Below are 21,727 nucleotides of genomic sequence, written 5' to 3' on the forward strand. Positions count from 1 at the left end.
TCTCCAAAAATAGTCAGTGAGTGGGAAAATCAGGGCTACAGTCCAGAAGCACAAACTTCATTGACATAAAAAAGATGTAACTGTAAGTTTGTGTCATGTGGGCTTGATTCTGCTCCACGGGGGGTCCCTTAACAAGCCGGCCACAGAGAGAGGAAAACATTCACTGCGTAGGGAATCAAGACTTAACTTTTGGACATAACAACTGAGCTGTTGCTTTTTTTTTGCTTTTTTTTTTTAAAGGCAGAGCTGTAGCCGCGTAGCGAGGCATACACCGGGCTATTTGCTGTCACTGACTGGTCCTGAGGATGTGAGGGAACAAGCAAAGCAACCAGAGCGAGTCTGCTCCGGAGGAAAAGCCTTGATGGAGGCAGCTCCGGGAGCCGACTTTACAGCGGTACGGCTAATGAGACGGGTGAATGAGACGGCGGAGGGCAGGAAAGGATCACATTCACAGTAAATAACCTGAAATGAGAAAACAGAGAGAAGAAAGGAATAAGTTACTGACGCACAAACTATGACAAACTAATTAGCAGCTGTTTACGTCTCTGTTTAGGATATGTGCTCCTCCATATATGCATATGTCTCGAGTAGGCGCCCCTTTATGTTCCTTTGCTCATTCTTAAAAAGTGCCTATGTTGTATGTTGTTTGTCCTTTGATGAGGGGGCTTCAGCTTTGAAATGCAAAAATGTAGATTTTAATTGTATAATCCAGACTTTGTGAGCTGGGGATATTGCAGGAGCACCGGCGACAGATCTGATCTAACAAGGCACTTTGCTCCGCGGTAGACAGCTTTGAGAGGATTGGGAGGAGAGAAGAAGTGTGAGATTTTAACAAGGGAGAGATTTGGATTCGGTTTGGCTTTGTGGCTGCTTGACAGTCACAAAGACGCGCGCACAATGAAGAGAGAAAGGCAGGTTCAAGCTGAGCTCTCTTCCTCCCCTCCCTCCAGATGTTGTTTTTGAAATCGCGGCACACAAAGTCGAGGCTTGAACATTGTCAGGGGCTGAAAAGACGGAGCCCAAATCCGGTCACAAGCTGGGAGATGAAATGTGTTTGAAAGACGGGTTTTTCTCCTCCGCAGCTGTTCACTGTAGCGTGCATACGTATATCCCTCGTGTTGTTTATGTTGTCTGACGGAGATAACATTAATACGTTGTCGCAAATCCAGCTCGTTTCAGATGTTTTTAATGAATAACCTCTGACAGCAAATCTCAGATGTATGTCTGTACACATCACATATCACATGCACCTGTTTCTGACCGCGTGTTAATAAAGTTTCATTCAAATAAAAGGATTATCATGAGTATTACCACTCAATCGAAGCCAAAGGTTTGAAACAACGCACCTAAACTGTTGCTAACAGCTAAGCTAACATACTGGTTAAGAGGAGCTAAGGATGCACACATTCCAAATGGGCTAATGCTAGGCTAGTCACGAACCTCTCATTAGATAAATGGAAATTGATTAACTGTGTCTTCACAGTAAAAGCCCCCGGTTATTGAGTCATTTTAAAAGCTTTTATTGTGAAGCAGCGTTACAGGAAACGTCGCGTTTTCACCAGCAGTAACTAAACCAGACTCCCGAAACAGCTGGAAGCGACACAGTAAAACACAGCAGATGTGGGGGCGAAAGATACTGAAGTGACACTAAGCGGTCTATAAGAGATGCAAACTATTTTATTCACTCATTCAAAACAACTCAGATTCATTTCTGTGTACTTTCCTCCTCCTCTCCTCACTCATGCCTCTTCAGTGTCCTCCAGGTACTCTGCTGGCTGAAGCCACTCCTCTACCTGTTTGTACTGCCTGATCAGCAGACGGCTGCAGTCTGATCCTGCTATTAGCCATCTGGGGTCCGGGCTGCACAAGCTTTGATGTTTTTCGCACAGCTCTCCATTTCAGGGCCAACAGCAAACACTTCAGCCCACCTCCCCAAACTCACCTCCCACCTCACACACAAACGGTACCACGCACACACAAGCCTCGCAGACCCGAGCTGACCTCATTTGCCGGGTTCAGCCCGAGTCCTCCGCTGTCCATCTTTCATTCATCCGCATGACGTCTCTCAGAGGGCAGCAGCTTTGTTCTGCGGACCAGGTGCGGGGAGGTTTCTGTCCACTTGAGGTCGAGGAAGCCGCCGCGAGAGGCACAGGTGTCGCAGAGCGGAGAGCCCCGAGTCATGCGCTTTAAAGTCGACTGAAATAAATGCAGGGTTTATGTTTCATGTTCTTCCTGCAGGGCGATGGAGCCCTGGGAGGAAAACATTTGTCTACTTTTCATGGAGTTTGCCATAATCCCAAGAAACTCATTGTGTTTACTGAGAAATATTTTGTTTGTGTTCCACCAGCAGCCAATGTTTTTGGGGATGTAGCCAACGGATATCCAAGCCAAGAATTACAGTTCGATTAGCAACTGAAACACGAGAACGGAGTTGGGAGACGACTCTTAAAAGGTGTAACTTGCAGAATATGGCCAGGATTACACCGGAGTAACCGACAACTGCTGCTCTTAGCTAGCTGTAGGTAGCTACCGTTAGCTAATTAGCTCATGGCACAGATAACCATGGAGCCAGTGGCCCCAGAGTTGTCCCGGACCAGGACTTCGGATCACAGGGGGAGTCACCACGGGTGTCAGCGACATTAATCGAGCGCTTTCCAAAGTGACATTATGGGACAGGACGTCTCTGAAACACAAAAGGCCCACATGGACATCTTTAACATAACGTCAACACTGCTGTTTCTTCACACTCTGTTGATGTGGTTCATGTTTTGAGTGCTTTCTGCCTCTTTTGCTCTCCATATGTGCTGTTTACCTGCATGCAACCAAAGCCCACTTGAACATGATTGATCAATTTCTGGACTACAAAGTTAAAACAGAACACTTGCGATACTAAACTCTTGTCTCTGGCCTACGGATTCTGCATTCATACGCAGGAATGAGGTGATTATTGACCTATAATACTGTATATTCTTGTTTCTTTGGAGATATGAAGGAGAAGTCTGAATAAAGCTTCACAACTGAGCCAAGGCATTTTCAATCAAAACTTTCAAACTCTCTGACCGACCGGATATCAAGTTCTTGTCAGTCTGAAGTCATGAAACTGAGTGAGGATGAAGGGAACATTGGTCTTGAATGAATGCCTTCTACACTGTGGGTCCAAATGTAATTCTGAGTGTTATATAACTGAGTGAGAATGTACAGCTACTTCTAAAGAAACCACACCAGTGTTATATGTGTCGATGTCGACATCATCTTTTCATGCAGCTATCAAACAAATCTTCTTTCTCTTTGACAAACTTTCTACAACTTCCTTCATTACACTGACACAAACAATACATGCTTCATTGTCTTCATAAGCACCAAAGCTTTTTCATTACTTGGTCCGTTCGCAACTCCCAGCCCGTTTCGTGTCAGCGCCTCTGGCTCGCGTCGTGACAACTCCCTCCCTGTGGTGTGTTAATACGGAGGCGTTGATGATCGAACCCGGCGAACACATCCTCATTACTCATGACCAGCTGATGATTGTAACTGGAAAATCGTGAGTCCAATTCGTGCATCGGTCATGATCACAGTGACAGATGTTATCGCTCTGGCCGCGCGCTCGCCTCTCACCACGGCTCCATAAGCACCTTTCATTAACATGCAGAGGGCGGCCGACGCACACTCAAGCATGAGCGGCGCCCGTGATTACACAGGAAATGAAGTTTACGTGTCCATCATTATTCTTGTTATTAGGCAGCACTTACTGGCAGCTGGGTGACACGGAGGAGAACGGTCTCCCTTCACATTCAGACCAACAAGTCTGTAGGGTTAAAGCCTGCTGAAGTACCCCTGAGCAAGACCTAAAATCCACACCTTGTTTCATTTTCACTGAAGTCGCTGTTTTAGCTCCACCAGAATCCCCTAAAAAAAACCTGTAAGCTTTATATATTGACATCCGTTTGGCATTTAATAAAAGTCAAGCAATTAGTGCTCTTATCTTACATTTAGACACATATCTGTCCCTGAAGGTTGCAAAATGAGAGAAATTTGAGACATTACATCGAGAGATAAGTCATGAGGTTATATTTAGAGGTCTTCACACTGATAATGGTGAGACTGAGACATCTCAAGGTGAGGATGAACAATGTTTATCGTCTTGTGGTTAAAACTTTTGACACTTTTGTGTTTTAAAGGCTTTCATCACTGTTTTCGACATTTTTTGCCAAAGAACATTTTAATATAACGCTGCACTTTTGGTATTTCTTTTCTAGTTTGTGTCCTTGTTCCACAGTATTCATTTTTTTCAAGGTGTAACAACATTTTATCGACGAAAGTTAAAGCAACGTGATGTCGAAATTGGCATTTTGCACCACTGTGATAAATACAGATCCCAGGTCTGTAACAGTTTGTCAGACGTAATGAAGGTGTAAAATTCATTACATCACAGCAATGTCGTGTGTTGAAAACTTGAAGCTGAACCTGAAGCTGTTATTTTAAGGTAAAAACAAGTTGCATAATGTTGATTTAAGTTTAAGATGATCAGTGTTTCTCTACTTGAGTTTTGAAAGGTTTAAAAAGTTTATTTCATCACTGTTTCGACATTTTCTTTTCCATTTGTTCCCGCGTTACACAACAATAATTTGTTTTCGACGTGTAACAACATTTTACAAACGTAGGCAAAAGAAAAGGTCAACACAGCAGACAACAACAATCATGCACAAACCCATTTGAGTTATGAGAAAACTAATAAAACAAACTTTTCAGTAAAAAAATAGAGATTAAATGTGCAGAAAACTTTAGTGGCAGTGTCCCGGGGGTCGCTGCTGGACCAGTCGGTTTTGGGTTTGAGGCGCTGGAGGGTGGAGAAGCTTCCCAGACGTCTCATTACAAGTGATATAAAGTCTCTCTAGTCCATTTTTCCAATTAGTTAGTGTGTTTCTTATGATTTTGTTGGGTTTGGCATCTTTAGATTGAGACAGCAGACACATCTGGGCGCACCCGTGGCTACACAGCTGGTTTGTGAGAACATGCTTGAAATAAGAAGATCCCACACCTGCTTTTGAGTTCGTTGGATGTGCAAGTATCTTTGATTAAATAAAGAATATGCACCATGTAAATACACCGTCAACTGAAATATGAAAGGCAGAGGGCCTCAGTTTGAGCTAAAATGTGCCACCTTTGCAGTTTTATTGTGTTTTAGTGGTTCACATTTCCCCCCAAAAAACTGCAATTAATCAAATTTCAACAAAGTCATTGCTGCCTTCAGGGCCAAAGAGGGTGTGAGGGCCCAGAGCAACTGCCGGCTTTGAATATTGTTTTGTCAACATCTGCTCACAAGGTCAAACATGAACAGTCGAGCTCAACAGTGCAGGGGGATGAGCAAGAAGTGTGAAAAGAGCTGAAGTGCAAGTCTTACCTGTAGTATTTTATCCCCTCATCTTGCTTCCCTTCTCTTTGTCTTGGACTGCGACCATACTTCTACGCTGTTATTTATTTTTCGCTCTGCAGTGCACACTTACACGTCGTATCGTTGGCTGCCATCTGGACCGTGAATCAGGTCATTATAAATTAACTGGTCAAAAAGTACAAGCAGGAGAACAAAGGAGGAAATTAGCGACGTGAACTTCGCCGAGACATTCTGTTAATTTCACAAACAGCTCCGAAGCCTTTATTTACTCTGATGACTAATTACGATATTGTTTGGTAATAAATAGTGGATGCCGCAGTAATGAGACAGGTGGTGTTCGGCGTTTAGACCAGAATGCTGTAGAGCTGTCTCCTCGGCGGTGTGCACTGTATATCAGGCAGACAAGGAGCTACTTTTTTTTTTTGGGTTTGGAGGCACCCACCGGGGCCAAGACATGCCAACTCCATTTAAAGACTCGACGCTGAGCGGCGACGGCGCTTCTATTCAGATGGGCCCTGATGAAATTGTTTGCAGAGGTGTGATGGACAGTCGAGGTAATTATTCTGCTCGAGGTATGATGATTAGGCATTGTGGTTGAACACTCAGACGCTCAGTATTTCGTTGAGTTGTTTTGATGCGCGATGCTCCTCCTGCCAGCGAGGTAGAGACGTGCCAGACAGCCTATTCTCGCACCGACCTTACTTGTTGTGACGGCTGCCATTAGCTATGGTCAATCAATAGATCTCGGTTTTAAACTTTTAGAGAGTTCCTTTTCCAACTAATCTCGAACTTCTTATCAGTTTCAATCTGAGTCTGGCTTTGTGAGAAACAGAGAAGAACTTTCTCCTGCCCTCCGTCCCTGCTTTTACTCAAATATTCTGCTCTCACACATTGATTTAAAGGAGATCTATTACGCTTTTTCTTTTTTCCTTTTCTGAAGTTTAATGTAGGCTCTTGTGCATGTAAAAGTCAGAGTGCGCACCGACAGAAGCTCCTCTCTCCCACAGAAAACAGTGCTCCTGAAACGCCTCGTCAGGAGTCTCACCATTGAAGATGCAAGATGTAGTGAATAATAAAAACTCAGATATTTCTTTTTTTCATGAGTGAAAATAAGGTTCCCAGAACACTGTTTGAAGCAAGAAAGGTGGCAGGGTCCGCCACACATTAAAACAGTATGAAACTGTGTTGTACTTTTAAGGTCAGTTTGTTTATTCAGTCATGAAAACAAAGATAGTTTGTTTATTTAGTTTGTTTAGGCATAAACAAAACAGTCAATGAAGATCTTTCTCCTCTGATTAAAATTTATTCCCCAAAACTACACAGTGCACCTTTAATTTCGTGACTTTGTGACGTCACACGACGTCATCATGTCACACATTTGCAAAATGTATGCCTTGCGGCATTAGCCAGCAATGTTAGCTGACTCGAGGCTGGAAGCTCGGAGCACCGTGAGGAGCTTTGGACGAGTTGGAGGTTTTCAGGCTGTGAGCTGGTTAGCATCCCAACTTCACAGATTTCTTGGACATAACATCAAACTTCACACTCCGTTGATAATTTTACTTAATTTTTAAATGTTTTGAACTAAGTGGTGAATATAATCCTCCCAAAAAATCACATTCTTTGTGTTTTTGTTCTACTTTCACCCCTTTTCAACCTTCACGATCAGGCAAGAACAAAGTCTCATTTACAGTGAAGGCAAGAAGCTTTTCAGCAGAGCTTTGGTCGGGGATTAAAACTAATTAAAATTTCTAACTCCTAACCTTTTAACGGCTTTGGCTTGGTTTTACACAGACTGTGAACACAGCACAAGTGAGCTGCAGTAACAGTAACAACATATAACCGACTCGCTTCTTAGCTGGAGGCTCTCCTCCAGGAAGCTGGTGCGTTTTACATCCAGTACATGCAGTCTCCTGCTGTGGCCTGCAGGCTCGGGCTGCTGCAGTCTGTCAGAGGCAATATTCGGTATATTATAACATGACTTTAACTTTGAGCACTCGCATCAAAATGTATTTGCTAGCATCAAAAACGCTCCCCGTGAGTCACAGTCCCACAGCAGGAAGGAAAAGCATCTCAGCGTTTTCTGTATTTGCACAATCAGGTCAGGTGTTTACCTATTATCCCGACTCACAGTTCTTGCAAAAGTGCAGCTGCAGACTTTTTTGTGTGACGGCAGTTTTGCACTATTAAGCGAGGCTCGTGCACGTTCAGATGTACAGTGGCCTCGTGGCAATTTGCATATTTGAGGCATTCCAGTGATTTACAGCACAGAAGCAATTAAACTAAAGGATGTCTCGAGGGTTCCCACCTGGTCTGAACCCAAACAACCCTTTGATCTCTGGTAAGTGGCTGCATTCATATTGTCAGACCTTATCTGAATAGATTTCAATTATTTCTGAATTCATGCAGCATCACCAAAAGAGTTTCGGAGCAGAGGCAATCACTGCAGGATCTTGGGTACAGTTGGGGGGAGCCGTGGCTCTCTCAGGATGTCGTAACACTGCCCCCTCATGGTCACAAGCGGAAAAAGCAACCGCAGCGCGCCTCTGTGTTTATAACCCCGCACATTCAGGGGTCAGCACCGTTTTTCTTGTCTTGCAGCTGTTGCACCTGCAGGCGAACGCAGAAGACGTGAGCTGCAGGAGAGAGACTTTTTTTTCTGTGCCTCCATCTGCCTTCCCCTCATGTGTGAGTCATGTGAAGCACATGCGAAACAGGAGCTCCAGCTTGTCCACCGAGGCGTTCTTCCAGCTTCCTCATCCATGGAAATGCATTGTATGTAAGAGCTGTATCGTACCTGCGTTGCCCATCTGCTGCAAGCAAATATTAAATCAAACATATGGCTTCCAGCGCCGTGTAGATTAATCAGATCTTTGAATGCCACAAGATTCCAACTAATCAAGCAGGCAGAGTTGTTTCTTGAAAGCTGAAATTCCTCCTCAGCATCATATTTTTTTTTGGAGCATTAAAAAGGAGCTTAATGACAACTTTTCTCCACAAAGCTTTAAAAGTATCCGGATAAACGTTGGGAGTTACGGCTCCCGCGTGTCCACTCAGTGTTTTTTTTATCGCCGCTGAAATGAAATAGGAGCACCGTCCTTGTCTCGTGCTGCCATTTATGATTGCATTTTGTCGCTTCAAATGCCGGTTGGGGTGACAACAGGGGAATATTTACCTGAAAAAATAAAGGCACAGATACCAGACTTCATTGTTTATTCCACCAGCACAGCCTCGATAAGGAATAGTGGGCGCTTATCAGCGTTACATTGTTGGAATAAACATTTAAGTTTGATATCTTGAGCCTCTATTTGAATAATTAATTATTGCACTCTAATCTACTGATTGAATATAAGTGCCCCCTCCTTTTTTTTTTCACTCCTCGTACACATTATTTTATTTGAACAGATGCAGCATCGGAAGCGGAGCCAAGAAAGCAAACCATCTGAAACCCAGAGCACCTACACAGTCTATTATGTGCCTTGGCAGTGGAACAGGGAGCTGTGTGTTTATTGCACATATTCTGTGACAACAAAGAGCACAAGAGAGCTGTGGAGGAGCGAGCATAAAGACGTGGAGGGTGTCTTTACAGCCTTGAATCAAGATGCTCTGAGTGGTCCCCGCGTCATCGTCGGTGTCGACTGTCGACACGTAGCGGGTTGTCTCCAGTCTGGCTGTTTCATCGTCTACCTGCAATCAAACGGGCCTTTTAAGACGGGACTTTGTTCTCGTGCGGCGCCGGATTTCAGTTAATTAAAGTAGAATTTAAACACATGAAAAGGAAAAGGTGTGTGTAGGAGGGAGAAACAGAATACATTAAAAGGGAAGGAAATACTAGGACATGAATCCGGTTGTAATAAATCATTTTATCTGGATTGTATTATGATAATATTGTACTCATCAAAATGGAAGTGATGGGTCAGGTTTTTGATGTGGGGGGTGTATGAGGTACTTGGTGTGTTATCTGCAGGAGATGACCGTCAGCTCTCCCCCCGTGTGGAGACGCAGCACCGACAGGGAGGCAGAGCATTGTACTGCTAAACGGCCCCGACAGCAATACGTATTTTTGAAGGCATGCCTAAAAATATATATTTGTTTAAGTGGAGGCTATATTTTGAACCGACCCAAACTTAAGCACCATACTTACCTGGTTGTTGTGCTCACGGCTGTGAGACATTTTGGATGCAATCACGTTGTTTTGCCTTCTTAGAAAAAGCTGAATAATGCTATCTGTCAAATGTGACTGCTCGTTTCTTGAACCTAGATCTTAGCAGATAAATTGCTGTGTTTTTGCCATTATTGCTGAAAGAAAACAAACAAGAAAACAATAAAAGTGAGAGCCAAGACTCAGTAAATGTTGTATTATCCTTTAAGCTGATAAGGATGCTTGATCAAGCTAGAGCACTTCTTCTGAGGAGACCATCCGTCTTTTGTGCTATCACCGCTGTTGTCCTGGCCGATGGGATGCCATTAGGCTCAGTTAATCAATCGGCAAGTGGGTCAGCCACTCATCCAGTTAGTCAGTCACAGTTATCCAGTCAGTTGGAGAGTCGCTCAGTAACTGAACCAGTCGGCCAGTAAAGTTGTCAGCCAGTAGCTGAGACAAAAGTCCAGCCAAGAGGGCAGGCGCTACCCAAAATCCTGATGATTTCCAGATGAGAGCCCAGACAGCCAGGCCTGAGCGGAGAACACACACACACAGAAAAAAATAGAAAAGGAGAGAGAGGGTGGATGTCGGGAGGGAGGAGAGGACAGAAAAATGAAAACAGTGAATGAAAGCAGTGCATGTGAGATGCCAAAACACAACAGTCAGAGCACTTTCACCCACCGTTGTGATGTTCATTTGTGTGAGTAGATCTGGAAACCAACATGACGCAGCTGTGGGCTCCATTCATCGTCGTCTACCTGACCATCCACCTGGCAGCCGCTCAGCATCACAGAAAAGGTAGGTGGACGTGCAGACTCACCTGCTCCATGCCAGCATTATATCTGTATTTTAAAGAAACAAGCCTGTTGGAAAATAAAAATAAACAGTCATGATCTTTTAATCTTGGTTTACCTCTGTATGTGTGTGTGGGGGGGGAGGGGGGTTCTTGTCTTTCTGTATTTGTGGGGTCCCATGACGCCCACTCACGATGTGGGGTCCAACAGCTTTGTGGGGACCAAAATGTTTTGGAGTGAAAAGTTAGCATTGGGCCCAGGAAATTAATCTAAGTCTACGTAATGTTCCTAATAGTGATGAAAATGTGCCCGTGTGTAAAATAATTTGTTTATCTTCAGGAGCTATTGGGATCATTGCGACATGCAAAACATCACCATATCATTTTCCAATGAAAAGTGACTGGCCTGTTGTTACTGGATCTACTCACAGAGGAAATTCCTTTCTCAGGACTCACATAACTTTGAATTTCTTTGAAAGTCACATGAAGCTTAAACTGGCTACAGGAGGGAAGAAATGATGTGGCTGATAGCAGCTCTACTCTTCTGTTTTGTAAAATATATTCAAACATATGTCCCATAATTGTACACAAACCTGTTTTCTAAGTGCTTTCCCCGCCTTTGCCAGGAACCAAATCCTGGAAAGTTGTTGAATTGTTGGATTTGTTCAGCTATTCGTCTGTTTTAACAGCCTAGTCTTCATTGATCTGATACAGATAACACAACTTTAGACTTCAAGTTATGTTAAGTCCAGATTTGAGCGCAGGTGAGGCAGTTCACGTCGGTTGTGGTTTATGAACGGGTAAAACAAACAGGACAGGTGTCTGTGTCCTGTGTTGAACCAGAAGTCTACATTGTCTAGTTTAAACCAACATCAGTAAGTTAACAGATGTATTTAACTTGGGTCACAAATGTATAGTGATCCTTTCCTAGAGCTAAACAAGGAGTTGTGTTGCCTACAACTAACAAAACCACAGTAGTTACATATTTATTTTTGTTAGTCACCTAAGACAAAGGTCACCTGCAATTTCTCACTTTAGAGAACATGGTGGGGGAAAAATCTAACTATGTCACCATTCTCCAGTATCCCCAGTCATCACCAGTGTCCCCAGTATTGATATATCCACAGTTTAAATTCCTCTCGTCTTCCCTGGCAAAACAAAGTGACTTTATTGCATCTTAGCTTCTCAAACGTTTGTCTCACTGTGGGAGTATTGATGGGGAAGTCTGTGTTTACGAAGTAAATGGTGTATTTTACATCTTTGTTTGGATTTTAACATCATTTCGAGGTGCTAAGCAGACAACAGGCCATTGCGGCAAAGATCTTATTCTCTCCCGTGTCCTTTTCACCCTCTTTTAGCATAAGCCAGAGGCATCCACACGTCCATTTTATTTATATTTTTGTTTGTTTTTCCCCCCCCCTCTCTCTCTCTCTCTTTCTCTCTCTCTCTCTCATCAAGACATCCCTCCAGCCAGGAATACCATTTAGCCCTGCTAATTAATGGATCTTTGTTGTTCCCTCATCTCCTTGCAAGCAGTTAGCAGGAGATTACAAGTTCCCTGCCTGTGCATAATGGCATTGGGGGAAGCCTGCCCGTCCAAACACTGATTGTTTGGAGCGCTGGGGCAGGCATGAGGGATGAGCAGGCTTAGAATGAGCAGCAGGAAAAAGCTAAGATGTTGTGTAAGAGAGAAAAGGACAAATTAGAAAAATATATTAATCACCTAGTCGTTTGTTTGTTCCCCTGCATGTACATGTTAAAACTTTAGTTAAAGCTAACAAATATATATTTACTCTACATTTGGGAAAAAGTGCTGGAATGTTTTATTTAGATTTAAGTTCACATGATGACATCTTAAAGGATAAGTTCATGAAATGTGTTGTGGACTATGAAACTTCACCCAACGTCTTCAGCCTTCCCTGTCTGCTGCTGCCTCTCTTGGTCCTCTGGAGTCACTCTTCGCTGCCAGGGTGTCGCTGAGCAAGGCAGAGCAGATAGCCCTGGTATCCACAGGGTGGGCTGCCACTGGGCTGCCCTGTCTCTGATTCCCCTTGCGAACACGTGGCCCGTCCACTCTGTCTAACGAGCCCAGAGACACTGCAGTTGCAACAGCTGAAGAGGTCAGTTTGTTTACCGGGGAAACTACAGCTCGAAATCATCATGGCCCACTGGCCTCCTTCCCTCCTTCTAGTTGTCTATTGGACTACCAGGGCATCCAGGGGTGTCTGGGCAGTTTTTGTCATACTCAACTGATAGACGCAAGCCAGAGTCAGAATAGGGCAGGACTGCAAGAAAAGCAGTGTGATCCATGCTTTCCTCACAAGACTGTAAGACGGCGCAAAGTCCTTTGTCACATTGGCGTATGCATCCAATTACAGCAGCAGTTATTTCTGATTCTGCTCTCGTTCCAGACCCTTATATTCCCCCCCTGCCTCGGCCCCCAACTCTTTGTCATCACCTGAGCTCCACACTCAGCTGCGTACCTGTTCTCCATCCCCTCTTTAGCTTCTCAGTATACAGTATATCCGTAAGAATTTCCCTCAGTTTCCTGCCAGATTGTCTGTTGTTTTTCAGCCCTCTTCTGTCTGGCCGCCGGTCTGTCTGCCTTTCTTATTAGTATGCTTTTGTCTCTGTTTCTCAACAGTCTGTTGCTGCACCATGTTTTCGACCTTCTGCACTGTAAACTTTGCTTTTAGCTCACCTGAGTCATGTTTCTGAATCCTCTACTTGTTTAACTTAGCTGTTATAAATGTGCAGCCTTAACTTGATCGATGCAGGGATTTTTTTTGTTTGCAGCTTTATAAGTGTTATAAGACACGTGGCCTGTTCCTGTGGTGCTCCAACTATGTGAGCACTAAGCAGCAATAACATTTTTATTCCAAACTGCTGTTTCTGCTGCTCGAACATAAAACACACACTTTCTTGCCTGCCAAAGGAGTATTGCGTTACAGCAAAACAATAGCAGAGAGTAGTCGAAAACAACTTTTATGTAAATCACAGGTTATTAATTTTAAATGCAAATCAGCGTTGGGTTCGACCTCCGAGCTGTCATTCCCCAGCAGCTCCTCCATCCTTTAGTAACATAACCCTTGTTCTAATGAGCACACTTTCCCCTGGGTGTAGTTTTGTTTACATTGACAGCGAAGTGTCTCTCCAGGATCTAATATGACTGCACAGTCATTCCTCCTCCGCCGTTGATCGTGCATTCGGGAGTCCCTCGCTCAATGAAGAGTATAAATCTTCTCCTACAAGTTGGGATGCATTCATAGCTGCAAGTCAGTGTTGGATCTAAGGAAAATAAATACAATGACACTTTTACACACTTTTCAAGGCTGATTCTGATGGGTGGGGGAGCGTTGGAGGACTCTGGCTACGGCCGTGGTGGTTGGGGTGATTCGAGAGGTGAAAGGTTTGAGATAATATTGATTGTACCACATTTGTAGGTTTATTATTCCCACACTGCAACATTAAGCTGCAGATTTTCTTTACATTCTGAATGGTGTCCAGATTATAAAAACAAAGCTGGAGCTGCGACTGGCGGTCACACAGGCCTGAAGCAGGTACATGAGGAGATCAGCCGGTGCATGTGGTTTTGGCTGGTCTAATAAATGCTATAAAACTAAATGTATCTGGCTGCTGAGGCAGCAGGGCTGGTCATTACTGCAGAATTGGCGCGGCAGCGCACCGTAGATGCCGCTGTCGGGTAGAGGGACGTTTGGATCCGAATTCAGATGCAACCCATTGTTTTTACTGTACAGCTCATTAAGATCTATGTGTGTGAGCTGTGCGTCGGCTTTCGTGCTAAAACAAGCACTGGATGGCAACAGCATGTGAAACAGTGGAAAAACAGATGTCTGGAGACGCTCAAAGGAAGGTTTAACTTACACTATTATGCTGTGAATCCCTTTTCAGCTCTAATCAACTTTACTTTTCATCATCAGATCAGTCTACGAGTCTCACACAGTTGAGGGTCTTGTAATAGGAAATCTTGAAGAGTGTGGGCAGCAATGTAGTCGTAATATAATTGGTGTCGAAGGGGGAAAATGAAGATGGGGTTACTCCGCTTCCTTGTTATACCTCTTCATTTTCCTTTTTATTCCGTCCTTTGCTTAGACTTGACCTTCCGAAGACCTTCTATAACCAGTGGGAATATCTGCTCTCTATATCGCACAGCGCTGTTATGCAAAAATGATAATGTAGATCACCAGAACGTGGGACCATAGTTCATAAATCATTCCTTGGACACAGATATGTCCTTCTGGTTTCATTAAGAATTTAGAGAATCAAGCTTACTCTTGCATTTTAAGCCAGTGAACCAAAAGATGGCTGGAAATGTCATTCAAATCAGAGACAAATTAAAAGCCAACTAGTCAAAGTTTTTCTCTTCTGACAAAGGTTCAAATGCTCACTTGTAGTGACAAACCCAAAGGAAATGATGTGAGGGGTTTCATTCAGCCCTATCTGTACACCTCAGGGGCCCACGGTCTGCTACTTTTATACGGACCACCGCTTTGAAATCTGACCAAATGAGGTCAACAACACCTGCCCCTCTGCCACTTCCACTTGTAGATGAAAGACCATCTGCCGTTCAGGTCAGAGACCAGTTACCCTCTGCACAGCTGGAGCCAGACTCGGTCACACCTGCATAATATTTGAGCAGTAATGTATCTGTGTTGACTCAACCTCTGGCCCACCCACATGCATGCCAGGATGGATAATGCGGTGCCTAATTTCTTGAGTACGAGGGCGATCCTCTAATCTAATTTCCTGTTCTCGTGTGCTCTAGCTCTGTATCCGTCTGCATATAGGATAAAGCGTGGGACATACTCGCTGATCAACCCCACGTTCCAGCGTTCGGTGGAGGACGTCAACCTGCTTTTCGAGGTCAGTTTTTAAGAAGTACTGGAATAGTTCGTTGCTCGGCGGTTCATTACTGGAAACCAATTTAAATGTGTTGAGAATGTGCAAAGGATCTGTCCAAGCCACACGTTGTGGTCTGATTTCCAATGCTGAAATCTGCTGATTAAAAAAAATGAAGACACTGCTGCTGCTGTTCATCAGCAGAATTGTGAAGTATGTGTTTTCCCAAAGTTTTCTGGCCATCGATGAAAGAAACGATCACTGTACTAGGTGTTTTTCTGGTAAGTTTTTTGCAAGTTCCTGAGTATTTTTCTTGATGTTCCTAGATCCTGCTGGCTGGAATGCAGATAGAAGGCGCGACGCACTCCATGCTGATCCCAGACGAGGAGCTGGCCTCCATGAGGAACGTGGAGAAGCTGGAGGTCATCTGTGACGACATCCTGCCCAAGAGGCTCTCCGACATTCGCCGTCTGATGGCAGAGCTCGCCCAGCGCCGGCAGCCTCTGAGCGGGCAGGACTTTGAGAGGATGGTGCTGACGCTGGTGTACACGACCCAGACGCTGGCTCGACTCAGCAGCCAGCAGCAGAGAGAGGCGTGGACGGACGTTGTGATACAGCTGTTCAGAGCCGTTCAGAAAGACCTCAAACTCGCATGAGCTGCGGTGTTTGGCAGGAAATCCTTTCAATAAATTAGGAAGTTGAAGAATGCCATGCTGGATTAAAAAACATGTTTTACTTGAGGACAGAATACCCTATTTTCGTGTAACAAATGTGTAAACATTGTGAAAAATAAAAGATGAAGCATCATATCCTCTTGTCAGTGATAAGTTCCTTATCTAAAGAGAAAAAAATATTATCACAGTATGTCTCAAGTACATCCACTTTCTTTATGGGGGGGCGTCGTGGCAGATTTGCATAAAACCCGAACCCAATCGCCAGAATGGATGTTACAACGTATTTTATAGGAAACTCTCTCGTGTACGTTTGACACTTACAAATATTGAAACCCAGTCTCAATCTGCGATCACCAGCTCCCCCTCTTCCTCCTGATATGAAAGTCAGGTCACAAACATGTTTTGTGATATTTGTACATAGACGGCAACACCAAAACGCATCAGTGGTTTTGCAGAATCATTAACTAACATTTTATCCTGGCGACTGGGCCCAGATCGAATATGACGTTGTGTCTTAGACCACTGGAACACACTGATTTGATCGCTTTATTAACTGCATTACTCCTCTCGGCTCATAAATATGCAGCCCTTTCACACCCTCTCCCTGACTGTAACTGTAATACATTATCCTACTTATTTTTAATTATATGAAAATTAAATAAAACCCAGCAAAGCGTCTGTTCTCCGTGTATTTGCATGAGCTGCAGCACAGCTTCATTAATCAAGTGTGTCCCAGTGAGCTCTAATACACTTCCACACGAACTTGAAATACATCATGGGAGTAAGCACTGCTTGCAAAAATTGTGGGTTTAGTAATAGACCCGTGGTTTGCATACTGACTTTAAAGGATAAGTTCACCCAAAAGTGAAAAGTCCATATGCTGATGGACGGTCAGCGACATGAGGGTGAGTAGATAATGACCGAATTTACATTTCTTTTCAAACTCGTCCTTTAAAATCGACCTGTGCATTTAGTTTGACAACTCCTTTCAGAGTCACCTCCGCTGCTCGGCGCTGACTGTGTTTGATGTCATCAGATTACTTCAGGCGGCGTTCGAAAAGATTGCTCAGCTCGTTTGATTTGTCGGTAAAAGCCCTTTTGAGCGAAAGCCACAGATTTGTATTTAAGAGTGTGTGTACATCAATACCCCTGATTGCTCATTTGAGAAAACTGTAAGATGTATGATAGATGTTTGCTTCAAACTACACATTTCCCCCCACTCATTATGGAAAATAGGTACTTGCCGTAATAGGCTTTCCGCGCAGTTCACTCATCTTGGAGTGGATAGAAAAGTATATATCTGGTTTGTGCTGTTTTCCCTCCTCGACTCAATTGGTTTTACATTTGCTTACATCTCGCGTAAATGGCGGCTTTTATCCCAGCCTTGGAAAAAACGTCGCTCGCACCGATGTTTGTCACTTCCTGCCACCAGAGCTGCGTTTTAATTTCTAAAAATGTATATGATGATGATGACAGGATTTTTTTTCAGTCTCTTTCTCAGCATTCATCCGATGGCCCACGTGACTGGCGCTGACTCGGGAGGCCTGATTGATGAGGAGGTGAAGACTGTAGTGATGGAATTTCCTTTCCAAGACAGAGGATCAGCCTCCGCTCCCTGCGCCGCTCTAACGATGATGATGATGAGTTTTGGGATGTTTCTGGCCTCTACTTGACAGAGCGTAAAGAAGCCGGGGTATTGAAGAGAACAGCACAGCTCGAGCCTGACAGCAGAGTTTCATTAAGACTTCTGTGTTCAGTGCATTATATGACTTCTCCCAGATTGTAGCGCCTTTTAGTTTGGGGTCGAGTAACGCTTCATATTGAGCTCCTTGTGGTAAGCGTCAGGCCCTTTTAAGCCCTTGTAAGATGCCTATCACGTGTGAATAATAGTATAATGCACAAGCTTATTGTGAGATTATGTATAAGCACTCACCGATGCTTAATAATGTTAATTAAAGCCTATAAGTTTCATGTAATTAGCAACAAATGAGTAGCATTTCAAATTTACTAAGCTTTGTTGTTGCTTTATTAAGATTACACATACATACATACTTTATTATGCATTTATTAGCAGTTAACTAACATCAGTTAAGTTTTTAAGTGGGGGTGCCCAGGTAGCTGACCTGGTAGAGAATCTGAATCCTTACTGGTAGCAGCAAAAAGCATATTTAACTATCGCTAAGTGCATAGTTAATGGCTAATAAATGCATAATAAAGTATTTATCAATCTTAATAAAGCTACACAAAAACTTAACAATGACACAAAAGGTACGTTAGTTGATAAATGCGTTTGTAATACCATTACAAGCAATTATATGGAGCTCATAAGGTTATTATTAACGTTCTTAAGCAGTCTATAATCTGTTTGTCTTATAGGCTAACAATACATTTGTTTATGATGCTGTTATTGAGGCTTGTATTGTCTGATGAATGTTAATCAGCATCTGACAATGACTTACAAAGGCTGTAGTACCTTTATAATGCTTATTAGAAGGACCTTTACATAAAGCGTCACCATGTCCTCAAGCAAAATGTGTATAAAAGCTCAATGCAGCTGTTTACAGGCTTAAAGCAGATGTTGCTTGGCTGAGTTGTACTTTGTAAACATACGCAGGAATGTCAAAGATTCGATAATTAAGGAGGACGTGCCGTGTTGTGCAACATCTGCAGAGCCAGTGGTTTGATTTTTGCTCTGTAACTTCGCTGAATATAGAAAATATTGGAGGCAGTTACCTGATTTTGAATCACACAGTCCTCGCCCTTAATTGCCTCAAAGTTTTAAAATGACTAACTCCTCTGCTGCTGCTCTTTATCTCCATCTCCTCCTCCGTGATTGTAGAATAGATTTAATAAGAAAAATGAGGCTTTTACCTGCTTTATTGACTTATCAGTACACCTCGTGAAAAATGAGCCTGTAATATTTCATCCATTTACTGTATTAGCCCCTTAATGTCATGTGTCAGCCGCAGCAGCACGATGCATGTTGAGAGAGCAGCACCAAGTGGCTGCAGGCGGAACTGCAGCCGTGGACTTCATCTTAGACGTCATGTTTTTTAAAGCTTGTTGTCACATTTATCATAGGATGTTAGTTTTTATGATGATTTGTGATATGATGGGACAAAATAAAAATATTATTGAGTCATTGCCACATTTATACGGTTAATCATAACTAAAGTACCTCCATATTAGGGCTTAATATCAGGCCGTATAATATAACTGGCCCTGACCCCAAAGATAAAGAGATCTAATTACCTTATTAAATAATGACTCTCCTTGAAGCCAATCAGAGGCGTGCTGCAGCCTGTACAATGCAACGTGATCATGAATGATTATGTGCATTAAAGGGGCGCTACGTAGTTTTGAAGAAGAAATTCAAACTCTGAATTTTATTATTTTAAATATTAATGAGGTAATAATTAAAACTCAGAAATATTGTGAATGAACAAGTTGTTCTCAGAGGAAAATGAGGTCCCCAGAACACTGTTTGAAGCTAGAAAGGTGGCAGGGTCCGCCACATATAAACAAAGTAAAACAGTATGAAACTGTGTTGTACTTAAAGGTCAGTTTATTCAGTCAAGAAAACAAACAGAGTGTTTATTTAGTTTGTTTTGGCTTAAAAAAAAAATCAGTCAGTGAAGATATTCCCCAAATCTACACAGTGCACCTTTAAATGTCATTTAATGGTTCTGACTTTATTATTGAATACTAACTGCTTTTCCTGATTGATAATCGACGGTCAAAGTAGATTATTACATCTGCTAAAATTTCCGTAATCAAGGACTTTTATGAGTATTTATTTCTAGTCTGTAATTTTACTTATACAGTACTTAAGTGTGCATTACACCAGGTAAGATCATAGTTGCGTAACTGAGCACAATTTGAATTCATATCTAAACCTTTCATCTGCATTTATGTGGTCAATAAGGCACTCTGATCACAAACGGGCCAATAAAACCCTGACATACGGCCAGAAACACAAAACTCTGCAGCAGGAGAGTAGAGTTTGAGAGGAATACTTTGCACTTTTACTAAAGTATTATTGTAATACCAGTAGTTCTACTTGCATTTGAGTAAAATGTCAGTACATACAGTCTTCGCAAACTCCCCATTTACTTATCTTCTCATTTAAACCTGAAATGTGGAAATCACGGTATATCACAACATCCCTTTGTCTCCTCTCCTGAGCTCTTCAAATAAGATCCGTCACAAAATGGGTTTTTAATTCTAATCATCCAATTAGCAGAAACCATAAAAGCTGGAAGACATTTTACAGAAAGATACAACCCTTAAATTATTATATCATGAGCTATAAAACATAAAAGCCCTATAACTGCCGACTACTATAACTAATAAGTGCCTGAACATGCACACAGCTGGTTAATTGTTGTTCACATATTATTATCGGATTCTTTATGAATCAATATATTTGCAACTGTATTTATATCTCTGTCTGATCAGCTGAACTTTGTTCACTAGGTGGCAGCATTTCCAAATTTGACTCCCTGCTGGATCCTCACTCATGTTATCAGTCATGATTCTGCCATTTGTTATTGATTTGTGCAGATTATGTGTCCACACTGAACTTGAAGTAACAGAACAACATGTTATAGCAGTAATGATGTTCTCTCGGTCTCCTTCTCGTGCACTCTTGAACCCATTACAATATATTTTTCAAGATGTAAGCTGCTGACTTAAAAACAACAACGTGGCATCTCTAATTTCTCTGTTTTCGTCTCTCTGTGTGTTTGCTTTCTGTGGTGGCTTAATTAGAGCTGAGGCTTGTCAGAACTGGAATGTGTCTTTCCTGGTAGAAATACTTGGTGATCACCTCCAGCTGAACACCCAGTTGTTTTAACTCAAGCTTATCAGCTGCATATGTTTTCCCAACAGCTGTCAGGCATCTTTTCATGCTTCAAGTCCCTCTGCTGGCAGACAGGGACCGATGAGATATCACAATGTGTCCGCTCTGCACCAAATGAAACAACTCAATACCTTTTTCTTCCATGTGGTTTATAGAACGAGCGCATCAACCTGCCACAATAAAACCTGCGAGAGATTCGATTCTTTCCCCCGTCTGCCAGTCAGATGTCTTGCGGTAGAACTTGGCCTCGTCTCTCCGCATATTTTTGAGAAAATGATTCAGAATCTCGATCTCAGGCATCAAACGCCATTGAAACATTCCTCTGGCAAAAATCACAGCATGTTCTTTTTTCTTTGAAGGGTCTTTGATACAACATGCAAACATCTTTTAAAATTTGGTAGATCCAAGAAGGAATGAAACACAGAGCTGTCCACTCGTGATCGGATCACTCAGAGCAGATGTTGATGCCAAATGTGAACCAGCTCATTGAGTCAGAGCTTTCACTCTGAGTACAGATGACACCCCCAATGACGCATGAGTTGTGGTTACATGTTTGGGCTCTCTTAGTCCTGCCAATGTTAGCAGCAGACACTTGTGAACTCTGTTTCAACTAACCATTGAACTCATAGCCAGAATATCACCAGACTCCCTTTACAAATCGGGTGATTTTAAGAGTTGTTGCATGAGGAATGACTTAGCAAACTTTGTAAAACGGCTACAGTAATTTTCTGAATTATTGGTGCCTCCTTGTAAATTCGGCATTAAATACAAAACATTTTTTCCTTTAAAAAGTGTCTGTTGTGGAATCGCTGCTTCTGCAACTAAAGTGCCTCTTACCTCCTCCCAGCAGCTGTTTGAACACACCATGTCAACTGATTTCACCATTTATAACAAATGTATTAAAAAATGTGACATATTGACAGTAAACAAATCAAATTTTACAAATACCCAGTAATAATATATTTACTGTCTGTGGAAAGAGTCACCAGACTCCCTTAAAAAACGCTAC

The 21,727-nt window shown here is 42.8% G+C and overlaps 1 protein-coding gene across 2 annotated transcripts; it reads left to right on the forward strand.

The window, feature by feature from the left end:
* The first annotated feature begins 247 nt into the window (after positions 1-247).
* Positions 248-15,918, forward strand: fam180a (family with sequence similarity 180 member A). 2 transcript variants are annotated; one of them, XM_084345598.1, is made up of 4 exons: positions 248-453; positions 10,239-10,328; positions 15,110-15,207; positions 15,510-15,918. In XM_084345598.1, exons 1-4 carry the CDS (start codon positions 417-419, stop codon positions 15,837-15,839), a joined length of 555 nt encoding a protein of 184 aa, XP_084201724.1. In that variant the 5' UTR covers positions 248-416; the 3' UTR covers positions 15,840-15,918. The 2 variants fall into 2 exon arrangements, with proteins under 2 accessions (XP_084201724.1, XP_084201723.1); XM_084345597.1 differs by lacking the exon at positions 248-453 and adding an exon at positions 5,801-5,943.
* The last annotated feature ends 5,809 nt before the right edge of the window (positions 15,919-21,727 follow it).

The sequence above is a fragment of the Pagrus pagrus genome (genome assembly GCF_965226575.1).
Source record: "Pagrus pagrus genome assembly, chromosome: 23".
Lineage (NCBI taxonomy): Eukaryota > Metazoa > Chordata > Actinopteri > Spariformes > Sparidae > Pagrus > Pagrus pagrus.

Excerpts from the sequence above, each read along its gene's own strand:
- fam180a (XM_084345597.1), top strand. The coding sequence starts at position 5,844 with ATGCCAACTCCATTTAAAGACTCGACGCTGAGCGGCGACGGCGCTTCT. Across the intron at positions 10,329-15,109 it reads CGCTCAGCATCACAGAAAAG|CTCTGTATCCGTCTGCATAT; the intron begins GTAGGTGGACGT and ends CGTGTGCTCTAG. Across the intron at positions 15,208-15,509 it reads ACGTCAACCTGCTTTTCGAG|ATCCTGCTGGCTGGAATGCA; the intron begins GTCAGTTTTTAA and ends TGATGTTCCTAG.